The sequence below is a fragment of the Rhinatrema bivittatum genome, chromosome 19, assembly GCF_901001135.1.
Source record: "Rhinatrema bivittatum chromosome 19, aRhiBiv1.1, whole genome shotgun sequence".
NCBI lineage: Eukaryota > Metazoa > Chordata > Amphibia > Gymnophiona > Rhinatrematidae > Rhinatrema > Rhinatrema bivittatum.
Window position 1 is genome coordinate 25,752,971 of NC_042633.1, and position 19,164 is coordinate 25,772,134.

The 19,164-nt window shown below is 50.6% G+C and overlaps 1 protein-coding gene across 1 annotated transcript; it reads right to left on the bottom strand.

Moving 5' to 3' along the window:
- Positions 1–4,792: 4,792 nt before the first annotated feature.
- On the bottom strand, positions 4,793–16,424 carry RCN3 (reticulocalbin 3). Its single transcript, XM_029585191.1, has 7 exons — positions 16,384–16,424; positions 15,482–15,727; positions 12,012–12,205; positions 11,202–11,380; positions 10,552–10,612; positions 10,102–10,301; positions 4,793–5,625 (listed from the first exon to the last, which is right to left on the bottom strand). Exons 2-7 carry the CDS (start codon positions 15,703–15,705, stop codon positions 5,518–5,520), a joined length of 966 nt encoding a protein of 321 aa, XP_029441051.1. The 5' UTR covers positions 15,706–15,727; positions 16,384–16,424; the 3' UTR covers positions 4,793–5,517.
- Positions 16,425–19,164: the final 2,740 nt, after the last annotated feature.

Here is a 19,164-nt window from a genome sequence, read left to right on the forward strand (position 1 = left end):
AGGGCAGTTCACACCTCATGGATAGTGTTCGCGCCCTTCCTAACTGGGAAAACAATAATGATCCAAATGAACAATCAAGTCGCCATGCTTTACTTGAATAAACAAGGAGGCTCAGTTTCCTTGTTCCTTTGCAAGGAGACGACCCTGATATGGGTCACACTTCGAGCCACCTACCTGCCAGGCATAGCCTGAATCTGTCCACTTGCACGTTTGCTATTTCATCCACACGAATGGGAACTAGACCAAGTAGTGACCAATGACATCTTCACTCTGTGGGGTTACCCAGTCATAGACATCTTTGCAATTGAATAGAATGCAAAACTACAGAAATTTTGCCGTTCCACCAATTCCACTCATTGCACGGACAGTACAGAAGTGATGCGAGACAAAGCAGATATTCTCATAGCACCAGCCTTGCCGAGACAGCTATGGCATCCATATCTCGTACAACTATCGATTCAACAACCAAAACTATTGGGACATCACCTGACTCTGCTAACTCAGGAGAATGGGACGCTCCTCCATCCACTTCTTCAGTCGCTACATCTAATGGTATGGAGACTGAACGCGAAGTCTTAGCATCTCTGACTAGCAAGGCACATACAAGAGATTCTTCTCTCATCTAGGAAGCCTTACTCATGCTGCAATTATTCACTTAAATGGAAATGTTATGTGGAGTGGTGTAAGACACTATCGATAGATCCTCTCCATTGCTCTACGGAGCTTCTAATAGATTACCTATCTTGTCTATCATGAACAGGCCTGCAGGCATCGCCCATAAGGGTTCATCTGAGCACTATTGCAGCATACCATGACAGAATCGAAAATCTTTCCATCAGAAAACATCCATTGAGTTCTCATTTTATGAAGGTCTTGCTTTGCCTGCGTCCTCTAGTTCAAAAACAGGCAATACCCTGGGACATCAATATCATCCTGACTCCTCTGAAGACAAGCCATTTAAACCCATACGACCTGCACCACTAAAATACCTCACATGGAAGGTTCTATTTCTGGTAGTACTCACATCTGCAAGAAGAGTCGGCAAAATGCAAGCTTTAGTGCATACTTCCCCCTATCTGCAATTCTTCCATGACAAAATGGTACTCGGACCATGTCAAAATTCTTACTGAAAATAGTAAGTGCTTTTCACCTAAATGAATCACTCTCTGCCAACTTTCTTTCCAAAACCACATAAGAATGAAAGGGAAGGAGCATTGCAAGTGAGCTCTGGCATATTATGAGAGAAATAATCAGTAACCAAAGAAGCAGAACACCTCTCTATTATGATCAAAATTAACAAAAGAGAGGGGAAAAGGATCAGAGTCCAATATCAATTTCAAACCCACTCAATTGGCAAATGACAATATCATAAAAAATCTTTGCTTTAAAGTTTACATCTGCAGCCTCTCGCCTCACAATGGGCCGCAAGCTTCAATCAGCTTGTAAAGCAGAATGTCATTTCTTTTTAATCATTTATTGTCATATTGCCTGTCCCTAATCTAAACTTTATTCAAACAAATTGCTTATCACTAAACCTAATTCAAAACACCCCTAAAAAAGGTATACCAATGTAAGAAACTTTTTTACTTCTCACTTTTCACTCTTTTTTAACCATAAATCTTCTATAAAAGAATACTTAACCAAGTCAACGTGAAATGTTTGGGAATAATTTGATTTACATTTCACGTTGACTTGGCTAAGTATTCTTTTATAGAAGATTTATGGTTAAAAAAGAGTGAAAAGTGAGAAGTAAAAAAGTTTCTTACATTGGTATACCTTTTTTAGGGGTGTTTTGAATTAGGTTTAGTGATAAGCAATTTGTTTGAATAAAGTTTAGATTAGGGACAGGCAATATGACAATAAATGATTAAAAAGAAATGACATTCTGCTTTACAAGCTGATTGAAGCTTGCGGCCCATTGTGAGGCGAGAGGCTGCAGATGTAAACTTTAAAGCAAAGATTTTTTATGATATTGTCATTTGCCAATTGAGTGGGTTTGAAATTGATATTGGACTCTGATCCTTTTTCCCTCTCTTTTGTTAATTTTAAATATTATGAGAGAATGCAGAGCTACAGAAGGGATCCCCAGTTGTTTGTCTCCTATGACCCTAACAAACCAGACTCACAGTAGCCAAGAGAACTCTATCCAATTGGATATCCAGCTGCATTTGCTACTGCAATAAAAATCTCCTTGCCACTTTCGGGGATGGTCAAAGCTCAACAGTTACGTGCCACTGCTTTTTCCTTGCCATATATACAGAGTGCGCCTATTGTGGAGATTTGCAAAACTGCAACTTGGTCATTAGTCCACATTTTCATGGCTCATTACGCCTGGACAAGCTTTCAGAATCGGACAGTGCAGTGGAAAAAGCAGTATTGACACTGTAAACCACTCAGTTCTCGTGGATTGGCTAGCTGACATCGGCATCAAAGGCACTGCACTCAAGTGGTTCAAGTCTTTCCTCCAAAACAGATTCTTCAAAGTCAAAATCAACAACAAAGAATCACAACCCGTCAGCTTAACCCTTGATGTAATGCATTCTTACATGCTTGTTCTCATTTTACTGTAAACGGAAGTGATATGTAATTTTTTACATGAATATCGGTATATAAAAGTGCCAAATAAATAAATGTGAATTCCCAGGCCTGCACTCACTTGTGCATTTAGTAATGCCTCAGCTTCACTTCATCCGACATCCAGACACTATTTATTTTTGCACACATAGGTTCATTCCCAATCATTACCACACAGACCGTATCTCCCCTTAACTTCGTGCAAGTAAACCCACACCTGTCCCCGTAATCCAGATTTTTAGTTTCCACCTCCATGACCCCAGCAGACGAGCTAACTCCAGCACCGAGGGCTCCTTTCCCGAAGCCGAACTCTCTCTCCCTCCAAATCCTGAAAACCTCCCGGATCTAGTGAAGAGCTGTCGCCAATGAAAAATCCAACACCGAACTTCACTGCACTGATGACTAAATAATGGTGCACTTCCTCTGATGTGTAAAATTCATTTCTTTTTTTTTGCTCAGTTCCCTGGCCTTTTCTCTCTGATTTTTTTTTCATCGATTCTTCAACTCCCATCGCATGTGCGTAAAAAAATGACTCGGTGGAATTGAAACTCTTTTCAGAGAAGCTGTACAAATATCGATGCACTGTCCCTAAAATAACATTTTAGAAAAGTAGAACATTTTGCATCAGCGAATCTGCACCCCGGCATAACAAACTCCTTGAATAACAATTGAGGAAGCCCCGCTGTAAAAAAAAATTCCAGCTAGACTGATTTGAAAAGTCATTTTGCTAGCGACAGCATGAAAATCTGCGCCTCTTTGCTGGTGGTAAACGTTTTGGTCTCGCCATTGTAAAAGACCTTTAAGCGCACTGGAAACTGCAGCGAAAACTTTATGCCTTTTTTTGTACAGTTGAGTGCACTGAGGCATGAGCTCTTTTCTGGCTGCAGCACAGCAGTCAGGAAATATCAGGATTTTTGGATTATCGTATAGGAACTCTTTCCGATATGAAGATAAAATCCTCTCTCTCTCTGTATAGTTAAGAAATGTCACAATTCTCTGCCTCAGCTTGTTGGCAGGTCGATCCCTAGGGCCCTCATGGTGTGCGTGCCCAACTACAGCCTTTCTGTCCTGCACACTCACACCCATGCTTGGCAAAAATGAAGCAATCCTTCATGCTGAAGTTGTTCCGATACTCCGCCTATGCGAATATTATTCCTTCCGCTGCTGTTTTCGAGCTTGTCTAGTTTTTCAGCCACAGTTTTATTTTGGGTTCTTAACTCTGCCATCTCTCTGTCTATCCCTTCTTAAAGGTACGTCATGCGCCATTACTCTTGCCTCCATCTCTGTAATAGAGGCGCCATAATGTTCCCCTTTTTCTCTGCCAGCAGAGGACTGCAATTTCTGAAGCTGGTCTTTAACCGCAGTGCTCACAGCTCGGCTAAGTTCTCTTGTTGTATTTTCGGTAAGTCCTACTGGTGCCGAGCTTGTCTCTGGTGCCATTTTGTTGTCGGCCACAGCTACAATTTTCTCTGTTCCAGTTCCCTTCGGATGAGTAGACATTTCATCAACTATCCTAATAACAAAATTGTCCAAGTAGTCAGGCTTTCCATTCTGCTAAATGTTGCTGTAAAACATTTGTGAAATCTGGCTAAATAATCTGTGATCTTTGCTAGATCTAAGGAAGCATATGGGAAATGCTTCCTACCAGAGCAACGTCATCACTGGAAGCCCCCCGTATGTTTCTCTCGATTAGATTGTAAGCTCAATGGCGAAGGGACTGCCACTCATATGTTTTATGTACAGCACTGCGTCCGTCGAGCAGCGCTATAGAAGTGTCACGTAGTAATTTTCACAGCAGAATTCAGGCTGCCTGTATGTACTTTACCCATACAGCGGCTGCTGAAGATTACCTTCCCTGCAAGCAGCGCTGTAAGCAAGACGAGCCGATCCGAATGAGCAAAGGCAATAAGAGAGATGGCCGGGAGGGCCGTCCACTCCACTGCAGGAACAGCAAAGCTTTCTTACTCTTATGGTCACAGGCCGCCCGAGCACCGAGCGGGACCGACGGGGAATACTTCAGGACTTTCAGGGAATTCGCCCTTTTATTCTAAACCCAATGTGGATAGGACCTGGGATGAATTGCATCAGAGCTCAGTATGGGAATAGCAGCTTTGAAACATTGGGTGCTTCTGGGAGAAACTGTTTTCTCTTCCGCCCGCCCGGCAGGCTCACATCACCCCTGACGTCTGCAGAACAAAAGCACAAGCCATCACACATGTCAAGTGGTTAAAGAGCCAGTTTTATTTATCTTTGACTGGAAAACACCTTGTGACATTGGCCAGAGCCGCTCCGACTGGCTGCTGCTCGAAGAGACTGTACCTCGTTGCCTGATTACAGTTTGTGTCACCCAGCGCCTCCCTGTTCCATCCCTTCCATCCTGACAACTGAAGCAGAAACTACGGAGTGTGGGGGGGAGCCCACTCCCCACCTTTCAGCAGAGGCCTTCCTGCCGCTGCCCTGCACGAGGGCTCTTAACACATCCCTGTAATGTAGGAATGCCTCTTCCGTTCGCAGGAGCATGGGCCAGAGGGGACTACTTTTTCTCGTTTTGCTTTTTAAAGAATTTGGTTGTTTTTGTTATCATTTAGAAACATAAATCCTCATTTTTGAAGTGGTTAAAAAAATGGTTTTATTTGAAGCGTGGAAGGGGGGTTGTCGGTAAAGGTTCTGGTGGTTTGCTGGCCACGACTATGGGATGGACTTTGTCTTAGATAAAGACCAGCAACAGGTGGGAGAGGGTTGGAAGTCCAGTGGGAGCTGCAGCTTGGCCCAGTGTCTATGAAAAGTTCTGTACGGTGACTGAATAATCCCTCACGCACAATCGTTCTCCTTCATGCCCCTCCCCAAAGCACAGCTTCTTAAATAAATAAGTGTCAGCGCCCCCCCCCCCCCCCCCGAGCGGTGGTCAGCGCCTCTGACTGGAGTCGGCAGGCTCCACAGCTATCAGAACTCATCGTGTCTTCGGGTCAGATCCTCCCCATAATTCGTTGCTTGGCTCCCAACAAACATGTTCCAGTTATCCAGGATCTCCTGCTTGGTCAGTTTCTCATCCTGTGGAGGCAAAGGGAGAATTAATTATTCAGTCCCAATCCGGTCACACCTTACCGGTCTGGCTATGGATCAACACCTTGCCTCTCTGTAGGGTTGCAGGAGAGAGGGCTGTAACATTTAGCCCTGTCTTCTGTATCCTGAGATGGTGTACTGAAGCATTTAATTAGCGTTTCCTTATCATCCTGCTAGACAAGGGGATTTATACTATCCTGCCAGCAGATGGAGACAGAGAACACAAACCTTCCAGTGACTTCACTGCTATTAGGACTGGAGCAGCACAGATGACCTGCCGATTTGCTGTCTCCAGCAGATGGTAGAAAAAATACTGGACCAGACTACCCTGGTTAGGTTTTGGCCTTTCCTTGGGTGATGAGGACTTCCAGCCATTCCCAAGACGCCTCTTGGAAGCGAGGTCCTTGGCTTCTATGGCATCAGGGTTCCTGGTGCTTCTCCTAGTTGAGCAGGTTGTGGACTGGACGCCCAGGGTATTCCTGGTTGATCAGCTTTTAAGAGGGCTCCCTGGTACCTTTGGCCCTGGGCAAGCCCTGAGGTAGCGAGGGAGGCAGGAGAGAACCTCTAATTAGATCCACTCACTCTTCTTTGTTCCCTCTCTCCCCTCTCCTCCCACCCTACTAATTCTGCCTCTGAGCTCTCGGAGGATGGAAGCAGCCTGAGCAATAAAGCTTGACTTTACCATAATGGGGAACAATAAAAGAAAGAGTAAAGGTGAGGGGCCGTTTCTGATTTCTCTTGACCGCAGTAAACCAGTCCCACGGTGAGTGGGAGTGAGGTGTCTCTGGCAGGTACTGGGGCAGCTGTGCAAGGGCGAGTGCAGGCCGAGGGTGACCCGCTGCTCATTCCTGGGCTGTGGGGGAGTGAAAGCCACGCACTCGCGATTCTGCCAGTCAGGGGGAGAAAAGTGATGGTGGACAGGGGGATGCACAGGATGTGGGAGCTGGCGCCCTGGGGGGTGCTCCTTTCTCCCACTGTCCTTCCTGCAATCTCGGCTCCTCCCAGTGACGCCCCTGACTTATCCAACCACATTTTAGCTGGATCACGTCTGAGTGTCGACGAATTATCTCAGGAGCAGGAGATTTTTGTGCTGTTTTGCTGCTTTAGCGCTGCACCTCTGCACCGGCACGTGCACGAGGGCTGGTGCCTGCTTCCCACAGGCATCGGGGCCCCATTTTGGTTTTTCGGCAGCTGCAGGGAGAGTCATGGCGCTGGGTGGCAAGCATGGGAAAAGACTTTCTAGTTGTATTGCCTGCTGCCTGTGCCCAAGTCGGCCCTCTCTCGCTCGGCTTGTGCCATAAGTGTTGGGAAGCGGGACGGGAATTGTTGGCTAGAGATTTTGCTGCTGTAGGGGCCTCGTCCTCTGCAATGGAGAGGCCAGATAGGTGGGACCCTCTGGAATCTCTGAGAAGGGGGGAAGCTGCTTCCCCCCCCCCCCCCCCCATCCCTTTTACCTATTTCCACAGGCGCTGAAGGCTGAGTTCGCTTTGTCTCATCCTATGATACTGGGAATGGATCTGCTGTCATTCCTTGGGGTGGAATTTTTTTTTTTGAAGGCCTGCAGCTTTTTTGCAGAGCTCAGGAACAAAGATAGCTGGGGGGGGGGGGTCAAGAGCTAAATTTCAGCAGAGGCCACCCACCCGGAAGAGCAGGAAGAGCTCAAGACCCCCTCTCCCTTGCTGAGGCATGACAAGCAGCAGAGAACAGAGGGGGGGGGGGGGGGAGAAGAGGAGGCTCCTGCTGTTTTGGGGGCCCCCTTTGGCGACTCTCCTCCAGGTGACTTAGCGGAGGTAGTCTTGGAGAAAGGTGAGATACTGCTGGACATGGAGCCACCCAGCACTAATCTGTGTTTATTCCACTGTGACGAGTTGCCAGGCTTGTCTCAAATGCTAAAGGCACTAGAAAAATAGAGGCAGCTGCACTGGAGGTGACCAAGTCACAGACGAAAGACCCCATCCCAGGTTACTTCTTCTGGTGGCTCCGGATTGGCTGCGCAGGCCCTGGTTTGCAGATCTACAGCGTCAGTCCACAGAGCGCTGCGAGTGCCGCGGCAGAGGGACCTTCTGCGTCAGGGATTGATTCTTCACGAAAATCCAGATCCGTTTTGTCTTACAGTTTGGCCCTTGAGAGGGCTCAGCTGTTGAGATGTGGTTCTTCTTTGCTGGTAGTGAACACTCTCTGTTATAGGCTCAAAATGTTTCTACGACTTTGACGTACGTCAGAGTCTGGAGAATTTTTGAGAACTGGTGCAAGGAGCACTTGTGTCACCCTGTTGAAGCAGAGGTGCCTTTAATCGTGGACTTTTTTCAGGAAGGTTTGATTAAAGGGTTGGCTCTGAATGCGCTTAAGGTGCAGGAAGCTGCCTTGGCCTGTTAGAGGGCGTCTTCAGGGTAAACCTCTCTCTTCGCATCTGGTTGTTTCCAGATTTTTGAGAGGAGTTAAACATTTTCGGCCTCTTGTATTTTCCAGTGTCGCTGTGGGATTGGAATCTGGTGTTATCCTTTTTGATGGGTTCCACCTTTCGTCCCCTTAGACAGCTTTCTTTACACTTGCTGACTATGAAAACAGTTGTTCTGGTTGTGATTTGTTCAGCAAGAAGAGTTTCTGAAGTGCCAGGTCTTTCATGTCTGGAACCTTTTGTGGTGATTACCAGGGACACGGTTCGAATTAGGACGGTGCCTTCCTTTTTGCCGAAGGTGGTTTCGGACATTTGTTTAAATCAGTTCATTTCCTTACCATCAATGGACGAGTTGCACATTGAGCAAGATTATCATGTTTTGCGTCCCTTGGACATTAAGATATCATAACAGATGTCTAAGGTCACTAACCCCTTCCGGATAACGGATCATTTGTTTGTCCTGTATAGTGGGGATAAGAAAGGGGGAGCGGCTTCTCGGGCCACAGTTGCACGTTAGATTAAAGAGATCATAACAGTGGCCTATGTGGCAGAGGAGAAGTCTTTGCCCAGGCAAATTAGGGGGCATTCAACTAGAGAGCAGGCTGTTTCCTGGGAGTAAATAAAGTTGGTATTCCCATTTGGAGATTTGTAGAGCTGCGACATGGTCTTCCTTACATATCGTCTCCAGTCACTATCGTTTGGATGTTCAGGCACAGGAGGACGTGTCTTTTGCTGTTGGGAGCGTGGGCAGTCTCCCACCCCTCTGGGGAGTAGCTTTGGTACATCCCGCTTGGTGGACTGGCCTGCCTAGAAGATAAGGAAGGAGAAATTACTTCTTACCTGATAATTTCCCTCCCTTTAGGATAGGCAGACCAGTCCACACTCCGCCCAGGACTGCAGCTACTCTTACTGTCTTGGGACAGCAGATATTTGGAAACCATTAAAGGTGCCGGATTATTGAAGTTTTCTGGGTAAATTACAAACGTGTACTCTGTTTTCTGTGGCTGTTAATGGATTTTCTTTTCTTGAGCCCAGTACGTTTGGTCTCCTGGAAGTGTTAAAAATAAATAAATAAATAAATAAATTTGGGTTCAGGATATATTGATTCTTTCTATTTAAGTGTTGTTTAGTTGTCCAGAGCTGGCTTTTCCAGGAATACTGGCAGGCTGATGTGGTGCAGGACTATAAATAGGAGTGACATCAGCGAGTCTGTGTTCTCTGTCTCCATCTGCTGGCAGGATTGCATAATGCGCTTGTGGGGAGTGGCCTTAGAAGACAGGAAATTATCAGGTAAGAAGTAATTTCACTTTTTGTAGGATACTGCTGCGTTGCTTTCTCATTAGGATACTGGCACGTTATCGATGCTGCTCCAGTATTAACAGTCGTGCTCAGGTTACTCGAAAGGTTGTGTTCTCTTTCCATCTGCTGGCAGGGTGGTATAGACCCATACAGCTGGATTGGTCTAGCAGGATTTGAAGAAAGGAAGGTACAGGTACAACTAACTGCCTCCATTTTGTCAGGTCTCCCTGTTTGGGATTGGCATTCTTCTGTTGCAGACAGGGTCTACCGTTTTGCTCGTGGCTACAAGTGGGTTCAGCCAGTAGGGGCCATCCGAGCCTGCACCGTAGACCTTGGCCCAGTGGCAGCATTTTGATCCCAACACAGTGGAATGGTACCAGCATGTGGAGAGTGAACACGATGCCACTGGCCTCCTGGGTATGTGGGTCAGGGCTCCCCTTCCCTGTGAAGGGAGTGGGGATGAGCCTGGAGCTCTGCACTGGACGCTTTGCCCATGGAGCGCCTTCTGTGCCTGCCACCAACACAGCGAACAGGTTCGGGTGCAAATAAAGGAGTGGAAGAGGTGAAGAAGAAATAACACGTGACAGCAGGACATGGACTGGTAAAAATATGGAACAGCAAAAGGTTCTCAAAAAAGCAAACCAGCTAAAGAGCTTTGGTTGGGTGTTGAGGGAGATGGGGTAAGCGTTGCAAATACAGAATGACAGAACTTGGGGGTGCATAGTCTGGGATCCCCAGCACTGCTCTAGTGGCCTTCAGTCTCCCACCTTATCTTTGTCAGACTCGTAGATCAGATGTTTGGACTCCACGTCGATGGGATCGTACTGAGAGGGCAGGATCCAGTAGCTGACCTCGCTGTGGTCCATCTTTCCGTCCTTGTTCAGATCACGGACGTCCAGAAACTGCTGGCGCTCCGATGCCACCCAGTCTGGTTCCGGCTCGTCATTCTCCGCAGAGTACATGTCGCCTGATGCGAGACAGAGAAGGAGAGGGTTTGTTTGAAGATTTTTACTTTGAAGTGAAAGATTTCACCACGCCCTCACCCGGCCACAGGCCTCTTTCATGCCATCCTGGCTGCCCCCTCTTACCTCTTCAGCACAGCTGGCCTGCCGTTACATGAAAGTCTGTATAGTAAAGCGCCACCCCCACTCCCCCTCCTGCCCCTTCCTCTCACCAAAAGAGGCAGAAGCCACAATGCGTTTCAGTTGTTAACTTACTGATATATTCGTCCACGTCCACCAAGCCATCTCCGTTCTTATCCATGTCCTCCAGCGTTTCCTGCAGCACACAAGCAGGGTCTCGGGTTAGGGAGCCGGTGGGAAGGGAACGGCCTTGCTTACCGGCGGGACTCCTGTGTACTCTCGGGAAGGAGGGCAGTTCCCCCTACGATCCTGGCTCCTGCTCAGTCGGAATCAAAACGGGGAACTCACGCCCTGAGCTTTTACTCCAAACTACTCCTGCCCTCTTCCCCTATTTGGTCCTAGGCTGGGCCGTTGAAGCTCTGTGCCGGAGGCCATGCGCTAGAGCTGCTTCCGATACCCGGGGCCCTGAAGCCGGCCCACTCTGTGTCACCTTTAAGCAAAGGCCACTGCTCCCTTTTTCCTGCAGCACCTTTAGCCCCTGTCGAACTGGGCAGTGGAAGAACCGGCTCTGGGATCTTCCATAGAACCGTGGTGGCTCCCAAGTATCTCTTCCGTCACCCTACCTGAAGGAGGACACCTCCATCACCCTGCCCTGGGGACATGGGGGGGGGGGGGAGCACCTGCTCTCCCTCGGCCATCACCTTTCACTCCATCGCTTTCCTCCGTTATATGACCTCAGCCCGGGTCCTTGCCGGGGGGGGGGGCGCGGCTTGTGGCACACTCACCGTGACTACCAGGTCCTTCATGTAATCTGACTCCTCGGGGTGGAGGAAGGCGGTGAACTCCTCCCGCGTGGCGATCATGTCGCCATCCCTGTCGGCCTGCTTGAAGCGGCGTTCGTCGCGTTTCATCATCCTTCTGTAAGTGTCTTTGTCTTCCAGGTCACTGAACTCCTCCTCTGCAGCTGGAGCATTAGACAGCAGCAGGTGAGAGGCAGTCAATGGCGCTCCCTCCACATTCCCAGCCCCCGCAGCATCCCCTGCGCTGCTCCGGGAAGCCTGGGCTCCCACCCCTCTGCGTATTCCAGGTGCCTCGCAGACAGGCTAAGCTGCTGTGGGGACGTGGATTTCTGTGCTCCAGTGGCAATCTGTTTTCTGCCCTCTCTCTGCTCTGAAAAATCCCAGCCTGCTTTGCCTGCAACAGACCTTGCAAGCTCGCCACGTTCTTGGCGCCGGGTGGCTTACAACACGGCCCCATCCGCTGCTCCCCGTTGCTACTCTTCACTGGAAAAGCAGAATCTTAGCTTCGTGCTTGCTGTGCGCGGCAGGGCTCTTCTTTGGGGCGGGAGGACACAGAGTGAGGTTGACAGACGGCTGGGAGACTGTGGAGGGTGTACGTTTCCGTACCCCGGCATCAGCTAAACCGAAGCAAAAGCAAGCCTTGACCGGCAGCACTGAACTGCCTCTCAGAGAGGAAGAGACGGGCTGCTGAGTGCTGCTACGGCTGGGTGGGGAGTGCAGGTTCTGACCGTGGCCAGCGCAAGCGTCCTCGCCCAGCAAGGGGTTAACTCTCCCACGCCTTGCTTTCCCCCTTACCTGCATAGTAGCCGTACGTGGTGTTCTTGTACTCCTCCCAGGAGATCCTGTTATCCTGGTTCTTGTCGTAGTCTCTCCAGTGCTTGTTGACGTTCTCGTAGATGTAGCGGTTCTGAGAGCGCTTGATCCACTCCTGCAGCTCCTCGTGAGTGATAAAGTTGTCCTTGTTTTTGTCTATTTTATTGACGATTTTCCTGTAGCACAGAACAGAGAATGGGGGAACCAGCAAGCCCAGATTAGATGGGACAGGACAAAGGATGCGCCTATGGGCTTGGCTGTAGCACTATGTCTGGACTCAGCTCTCACCTCCCGTGCCAAAGCTGGCCTGGTCTAAGCTGTTACAGCAGCAGATCCCACCTGAAGCAAAAGCAGCCCCCCCCCCCTGCTTGTAGTGTTACCATGTACAAAGAGAGGGCAAGCATGATGGATACTGGAGTGGCAGAGTAGCCTAGTGGTGGGAGCAGTGGGCTGGAGACCAGGGTTCGAGTCCCACTGTTGCTCCTTGTGACCTTGGGCAAGTCACGTCACCCTCCATTGCCTCAGGTACAAACAAACAGGCCAATACAGTAAAATTGGCAGGAGAGCTGGTGCTCCGAGGTGAGCGCCCGCTCTCCCAACGCGTGCCCAGGCCACTCTTCTGGGCATGCGATCCTGTATTTAAATTAGGGCCCACAGCGACACTCAATTGTGTCGGTTCTTAAACCCGCTGACAGCCACGGGTTTGGAAAACAGACGCCGGCATAACTGAGCGTTCGTCTTCCGACCCAGGGGCCGATTTAAAATTTTATTTTATTTTTTAATTTTGGGGCTTTTCTGTACAGTTCCCCGGCACCGGCAGAAATTAACACCAGCCTTTGGAGCGCACTGTACTGTATCGGCCCGTTAGATTGTAAAGACCTCTGGGGATAAGGAAATACCTACAGTACCTGAATGTAATGCACTTTGAAGTGCTGAAAAAAGTGGAATATAAATCTAAATAAAAAAATACCTGACGAAAGCTGGAAGGGAGGGCAAAAGAAGCACCAAACAGATTCAGTGCCTGTGGTGCAAACTCCCTCCATTCTCTGACACACAGTGATCCCCCCCGCACAACTCACAGCACCTGGGGGATCAAACCTGCCAGGACTCCCATCCTGCCTAGGAAAAAGGCAGCACTGCAAATATCACCCGGGCCCCCCCCCCAATGGGAAGCAGAACCAGCCGGACTGTGACAGATCCCTGCCCAGAACCTCCACGCTGGTAGCCTCCCTCACCCACGCAGGACACGGACAGACCCTCAGCCAACACAGAATAAGAAAGAGAAAGGTGCAGGCAGAAACTGAGCTGGAACCCCCCAGAAGCCCAACTCTGCCTGCAGTGCAGCCCCGGAGAAAGAGAAGCAGAAATGCATTTCCTCCTGCACTGAGAAAAGAGGGAGAGAAAATCCAGGACTTCCCAGCCAGGAAGGAGCAGGAAAAACTGCGTCTGATCCTGGGGGAAAGAGGAGAAACAGCAGCCAGAGCTGCAGGATCTGTGGGGTCAGAACCGGGAGTTGAGCATGTGCCAACTGCGAAGCCCAGAAAGTTTCCTAAAGCAGAGAGAGGATGCTTGGAGGGGGAGCTGAAGGGAGAGTGTGCAGGGGATGTCCTGGCTGCATCGCTGCAGCCCCCTCTCAGCCTCAGTGCAAGAGACAGCCTGGGATGAGTCCCTGCGCCTGTGGCTGTCCCCTCCTGCTGGAAAAGGCTGGGGCGGAGGAGAGACGGAGGGAATCGGATCGGGGACCTCCAGCCCGAATGGCAGAAGCAAGGTTCTGCTGGGCTCGCAGATCTCGTCTCCCTGTGCCGCCTGTGAGCTCCTGGCAGTGGATCTGGGAGACTGAGATTGTACGGGCCCGCCCTGGGCTCATTCCTGCCTCTTAGGAAGCGTGGCCAGAGGCAAGGGCCGTGCACATTCACCAGGAGGAAAGCAAGGAGACGAAACAATGGCTGCAGAAACGAAAGGACCTGGCCAAGTTTAGGCAGAGTTTAAAGGACTTTTGTCAGCACGGAGGCAGGGCCAAGGCTTCTGTTCTGGGTCAGGCTATCCTGCTCCCCTCTCTTCTCCCTCCTCTCCTGAGAAATCTGGGACTGCCACGTTAGCAGTTTCCTTTCTTCCCAGGCCCCTTCCCAGGATGTGGAGATCCTCCCCCTCGGCCCCCTCTGTACAGTGTACGGCACCTACTGCCCAGCCCTCCTCGCAGCCTAACGAGGCCCAGAACATTCCTCCCCCCCCCCCCCCCCCCCCAGCACGCTTAATCCCAGCTTTGGCACTCCCAGACTGGCTTTAAGTCCTTCCCTGGGGATCAGCTCCATCCCTCTCGTGCATATTTCCTGTAGACGGCCAGGAAAGGTTACTGTGCCTGCAGGTTATTATTTACAAAGCGCTGCTCGCCGCAGGTCGGCCCACCCCAGTCCTCTGGGTTTGGGAAGAGCCCCCATTCCCCTCTCTGCCTGTCCCAGGCCAGTGCTTTCTGATCAGATGGGGACTGCTCTAAGTCCAAGCCCCTTTTACAGTCCTTCTGCTGCTGTCCTGGGCCCTCACTCATTAAGGCCGGCCGCATCCTCGCCTCCATCTGCAATCCACATTTACAGAAGTCTTAGAGTTTGGCAAAAGTTTAGATATCTACAAGCTGCTCCTTAAAGGGGTGATGCTCTGTCCTTCCAGTCCCCGAGCAGAACTCGCCCCCTCCTCTCTTTTCTACAGTGAGGACTGGGGTGGGGGGGGGGGGGGATGCCAGGGAGGGGCTGCTGACACTCCCAGGGAGCTGTCTCCCCTACCAGACCCAAGTAGGAGGAGAAAGCGAGCCCACGCACAGGGGGTAGGGTCGCAGACTGGCTGGCAAAGGTCTCCCCAGCTAACATTTTTCAACCCCAAGAACACTGCAGGTTAATATTTGGCACAAGTGTGGGAAACGCTGCAGGATGGACAGCTTGCCTCCCAGACAAAACAGTCCCCTGCATCTGCAAGCTGATGCCAAAGGGTGGCGTGATGCTCCTGGCTTGGTGCCAGGGATGGCGGCTCTTCTCGCTCAGCCTTGGAGAGAGATGAGCTGTGTGCTTCTCCAGGATGAGCCCTGGGAACTGTTTGATAAGAGAGCAGCACGAACTACACAAGAAGCCTGAAGGGCTGAGGAACGCAAGCACCTTGCTCGGGCCCAACTACCCCCTCCAGCGGAAGCTGGCAACTGAACAGAAAGGGCCTGTCACATGCCAGGCGATGCCAACCCACCTCCATACTCCGTCCTGGCTCTGTGTCAGCTCTCCACTGGCAGGCTGCTCCATGGCATGAGGACTAGAAAGCTGGAGGCATCCAAGCCAGTATTGGGGACCCGTCCCTGGCTTCTGGGGCATGTGGAATAATTCCAGCAGGGCACAGGGCTGTAAGCAGCCTGGCTTAGGGAATGACTTATGTCCAAAACAAGCGGAGAGGAATTCCCTCCCTAAGGTCCTTACCCCAATCTCTCTTTGCTCTCCTCTGGAGTCAGCTGGTCGAAGGTCTTGGCTTCTTCCTTGCCCAAGAAGGCTTCGTGGTCGTACTGGTAGCCCTGGCTGTCGTCATGATGATGGTCACTCAGGTCTTTGCTGTGGTGGATCCGGTCTTTCTTCTCCTGAGTGGGTTTGCAGAGGACCCAGAGGGCAGAGAGGGCCAGCAGGCACAAGGTACCCAGGAGCTTCATTGCAGCAGCCAATTCTTCCACACTGTCCAAATACACAAAATGACAAATAGAGTTTAGTAAGTGGTGTGGCTGAAACGTCCCAAGTATCTCAAAAGCGTCAGCATAAGCAACTGTGGCAGTGCAGAGTGGCTGTAAGGACTCTGCACTGGGCTTGTCCTATCCATAGGGAGTAGTAAAGCCCAATTTTGCATTGGGCTTTACTGTGTTACTACATTACAGCACCTGGCTCTGCCCCAGGCTTCCTCCTAATACGCAAACAGCTCGCTCCATTTCACTTTAGGGAAAAGGGAATCTGCTTTCTAGAGATTGTTAAATGTAATTCCCATTACTGCAGGAATGGACTCAGCACTCCTGGATTCTCAGTGCCAGCCTCGTACTCCCTATGGATAGGACAAGCCCAGTGCCAGCCTGGTACCCTCTGAGAGCGGCAGGAGAGGAGGATGGAGATTACACAGAACTTGTTAAGACCAAGAGCAGAGCAAATGACCTGGGGCTGCTCAAACCGGTTTTCTAAAGGAATTTAGCATCCTCCAGGAAAGTTTCAGCTTTCTCGTTCCTAAAAAGCAGAGCCCCCCTTCCCTCCCCTCTCCAGAGCCAAAAGTTTGCAAGAAAACTCAAGCAGACAGCATGGATCGGATCCGATCCACTCCCCTCCAACCCATCCCACTGCCTGCTTACCCGAGTCCCCGCAGCCCGTACAAGGGCTCCCACGCCGCCTCCGTCCCTTTAAAGAGCCTCGGCGGGGGGCGTGGCTCTGCCTGCTGTTCGCCCAATGGGACTCCGGCGTGGCAGCCAGGGGAGGGGTTCACAGAACCGGGATTGGCTCGAGGGCGCCACGTTGACATGTGCTCGAGAGGAGCAAGGGCTCCCTCCGCCGACCCCTGCGCGGTACTGCAGGGTTGAAGCTCTCCCGGGCTGGCTGGGGAGTCCTTATGAATCTGCGAGGAGATCAATGCACCTGGTGGCTCAGCCTGGGCAGATTTCCCTCATGCCCTGTGTGATAATAACATTTGTTAGAGGCATCTGTTTAGTGAAAATTTACCAGAAGGGTTCCAGGAGGCACTGCTAGGTCTTGAAACCGTCTCTGAAACTGTCTCACACTCTCAGGCCAATACAGTAAAGGTCGCGCCCGCACGCACAGGCCACTCTCCTGTGCACACAATTCAGGGGGGACAAACATGCAAATTAGGGCCTGCGGTAAAAAGAGGAGCTAGGGACACTAGCGCGTCCCTAGCGCCTCTTTTTTGACGGAAGCGGCGGCTTTCAGCGAGTTTGACAGCCGACGCTCAATTTTGCCGGCATCGGTTCTCAAACCCGCTGACAGCCACGGGTTCGAAAATCAGACACCAGCAAAATTGAGCGTCCGGTTTTCAACCCGCGAGCTGACTGCGGGAGTTAGCAATCTGTTATCTTCGGTGTGGACAGACTGCTTGGGAGACAGCAGTCTGCAGGTATTTGTGGGTGGATCCTTGGACCAGTGGCAGATGACCACGCCCCGGGGGAAGATCCTGAGAGGGACCACAGGTCAGGCTCAGAGTTTGGAGACAGACACACACTAGTTCTTTTATTAGACAGTATACTGAACCACCAGAGGTGGCAGTAGTGAGCTGGAATGCCCGGCTGGGCTGTAGTCCCTCAGATACTGGAACAGCGATCCCTGGAAGCTGAGCTGAAGAGAGACTGAGATATAGTGAGTAGGCAGGGGATGCAGATGTAACACACACACAATGTCCCAATGAAGCCCAGGAGCTGGAAAGGATTAGGCCCTCGAGGAGCGAGTACCGGTTCCAGACTGACCTGAAAAACAAGAAGAGAGCGAGGCTCCCAAGGAGCGGGTACCCCTGGTAAGTCCGAGGAGGCAGAGTAGCTCAGATAGAACGAATCCTTATGCATATCCTTGCTAACTCGATGTGTTAGCAAATACTGAGACCTTAAATATCCGTCGTGGGTGACGTCATCTTCGGGGGACGCCCCCGAGGTTTGTGCCATTGCCGGTACATCATAGGGGCCACGCCGCGCGCATGCCCCTAGGCCTCTCAGGAACATGGCGGTTTGCAGCATGGAGCCGATCCGGGGACGCCGGAGGACCTCAGCAAGAGGACGCCGCGGCAGCCAAACTTCACGCGGACAAAGAGGGAGGCGCCAAGAGGTAAGGAGGGTGGAGAGAGGGCATTGGGCACCGACAGACACAACAGCCGCGGCCAATTTTAAATTTGTTTTTTTAATTATTTTAAACTTTTAGGACCACCAACTTAATATCGCCATGATATTAAGTCAGAGGGTGTACAGAAAAGCAGTTTTTACTGCTTTTCTGTATACTTCCCCGGTGCCGGCAGAAATTAGGCGCTAATTTCTGAAAGTAAAATGTGCGGCTTGGCTGCACACTTTACTTACTGAATCGCATGGGAATAACTAATAGGGCCATCAACATGCATTTGCGTGTTGTGGGCGCTATTAGTTTCGGGGGGGGGGGGGGGTTGGACGCGCGTTTTTTGACATGCTATTACCCCTTACTGAATAAGGGGTAGAGCCAGTGTGTGTGTGAGAGAGACAGACTGGTCAGCAAGGTGACTGGTGTCTGTGTGAGAGAGACAGAGACTGGTCAGGGAGATGACTGGTGTGTGTGAGAGACAGACTGGTCAGGAGGTGACTGGTGTTTGTGTGTGTGAGAGAGAGAGACAGAGACTGGTCAGGCAGGTGACTGGTTGTGTGTGTGTGAGAGAGAGACAGAGACTAGTCAGGGAGGTGGCTGGTGTGTGTATGTGAGACAGAGACTAGTCAGGGAGGTGACTGGTGTCTGTGTGAGAGAGACAGAGACTGGTCAGGGAGGTGACTGTGTGTGTGAGAGAGAGAGAGACAGAGACTAGTCAGGGAGGTGGCTGGTGTGTGTATGTGTGTGTGTGTGAGACAGAGACTAGTCAGGGAGGTGACTGGTGTCTGTGTGAGAGAGACAGAGACTAGTCAGGGAGGTGACTGGTGTGTGTGTGAGAGAGAGAGAGACAGAGACTAGTCAGGGAGGTGGCTGGTGTGTGTATGTGTGTGTGTGTGAGACAGAGACTAGTCAGGGAGGTGACTGGTGTCTGGGTGAGAGAGACAGAGACTGGTCAGGGAGGTGACTGGTGTGTGTGTGAGAGAGAGAGAGACAGAGACTAGTCAGGGAGGTGGCTGGTGTCTGTGTGAGAGAGACAGAGACTGGTCAGGGAGGTGACTGGTGTGTGTGTGAAGAAGAGTTACTAGTTAGGGAAGTTACTGGTCTGTGTGAGACAGAGACTGGTTGTGACTGGTTGTGGGCCCTAAGGAAGAGGACCGTGAGGACAGAGCTTCAGCAACCACTGCTGCTTCTGGTGAGGGCTATTGGCCTACAAGGGAAAGAAGTAGGAGAGTTGCTGGAGAAGATAAGTAAAGGCAGCTTTTTAAGTTTATTTTTCTTGATTGACTGCCATTTTAATTATTGGGTAT

What these genes read in the sequence shown, in the direction of transcription:
- RCN3 (XM_029585191.1), bottom strand. Translation starts at nt 15,705, where the DNA reads ATGAAGCTCCTGGGTACCTTGTGCCTGCTGGCCCTCTCTGCCCTCTGG. An exon ending in GAGAGCAAAGAGAGATTGGG is followed by an intron (nt 12,206 to 15,481) that starts GTAAGGACCTTA and finishes TCTGTGCTACAG; the next exon opens with GAAAATCGTCAATAAAATAG. An exon ending in GGACGTGGACGAATATATCA is followed by an intron (nt 10,302 to 10,551) that starts GTAAGTTAACAA and finishes GTCTCGCATCAG; the next exon opens with GCGACATGTACTCTGCGGAG.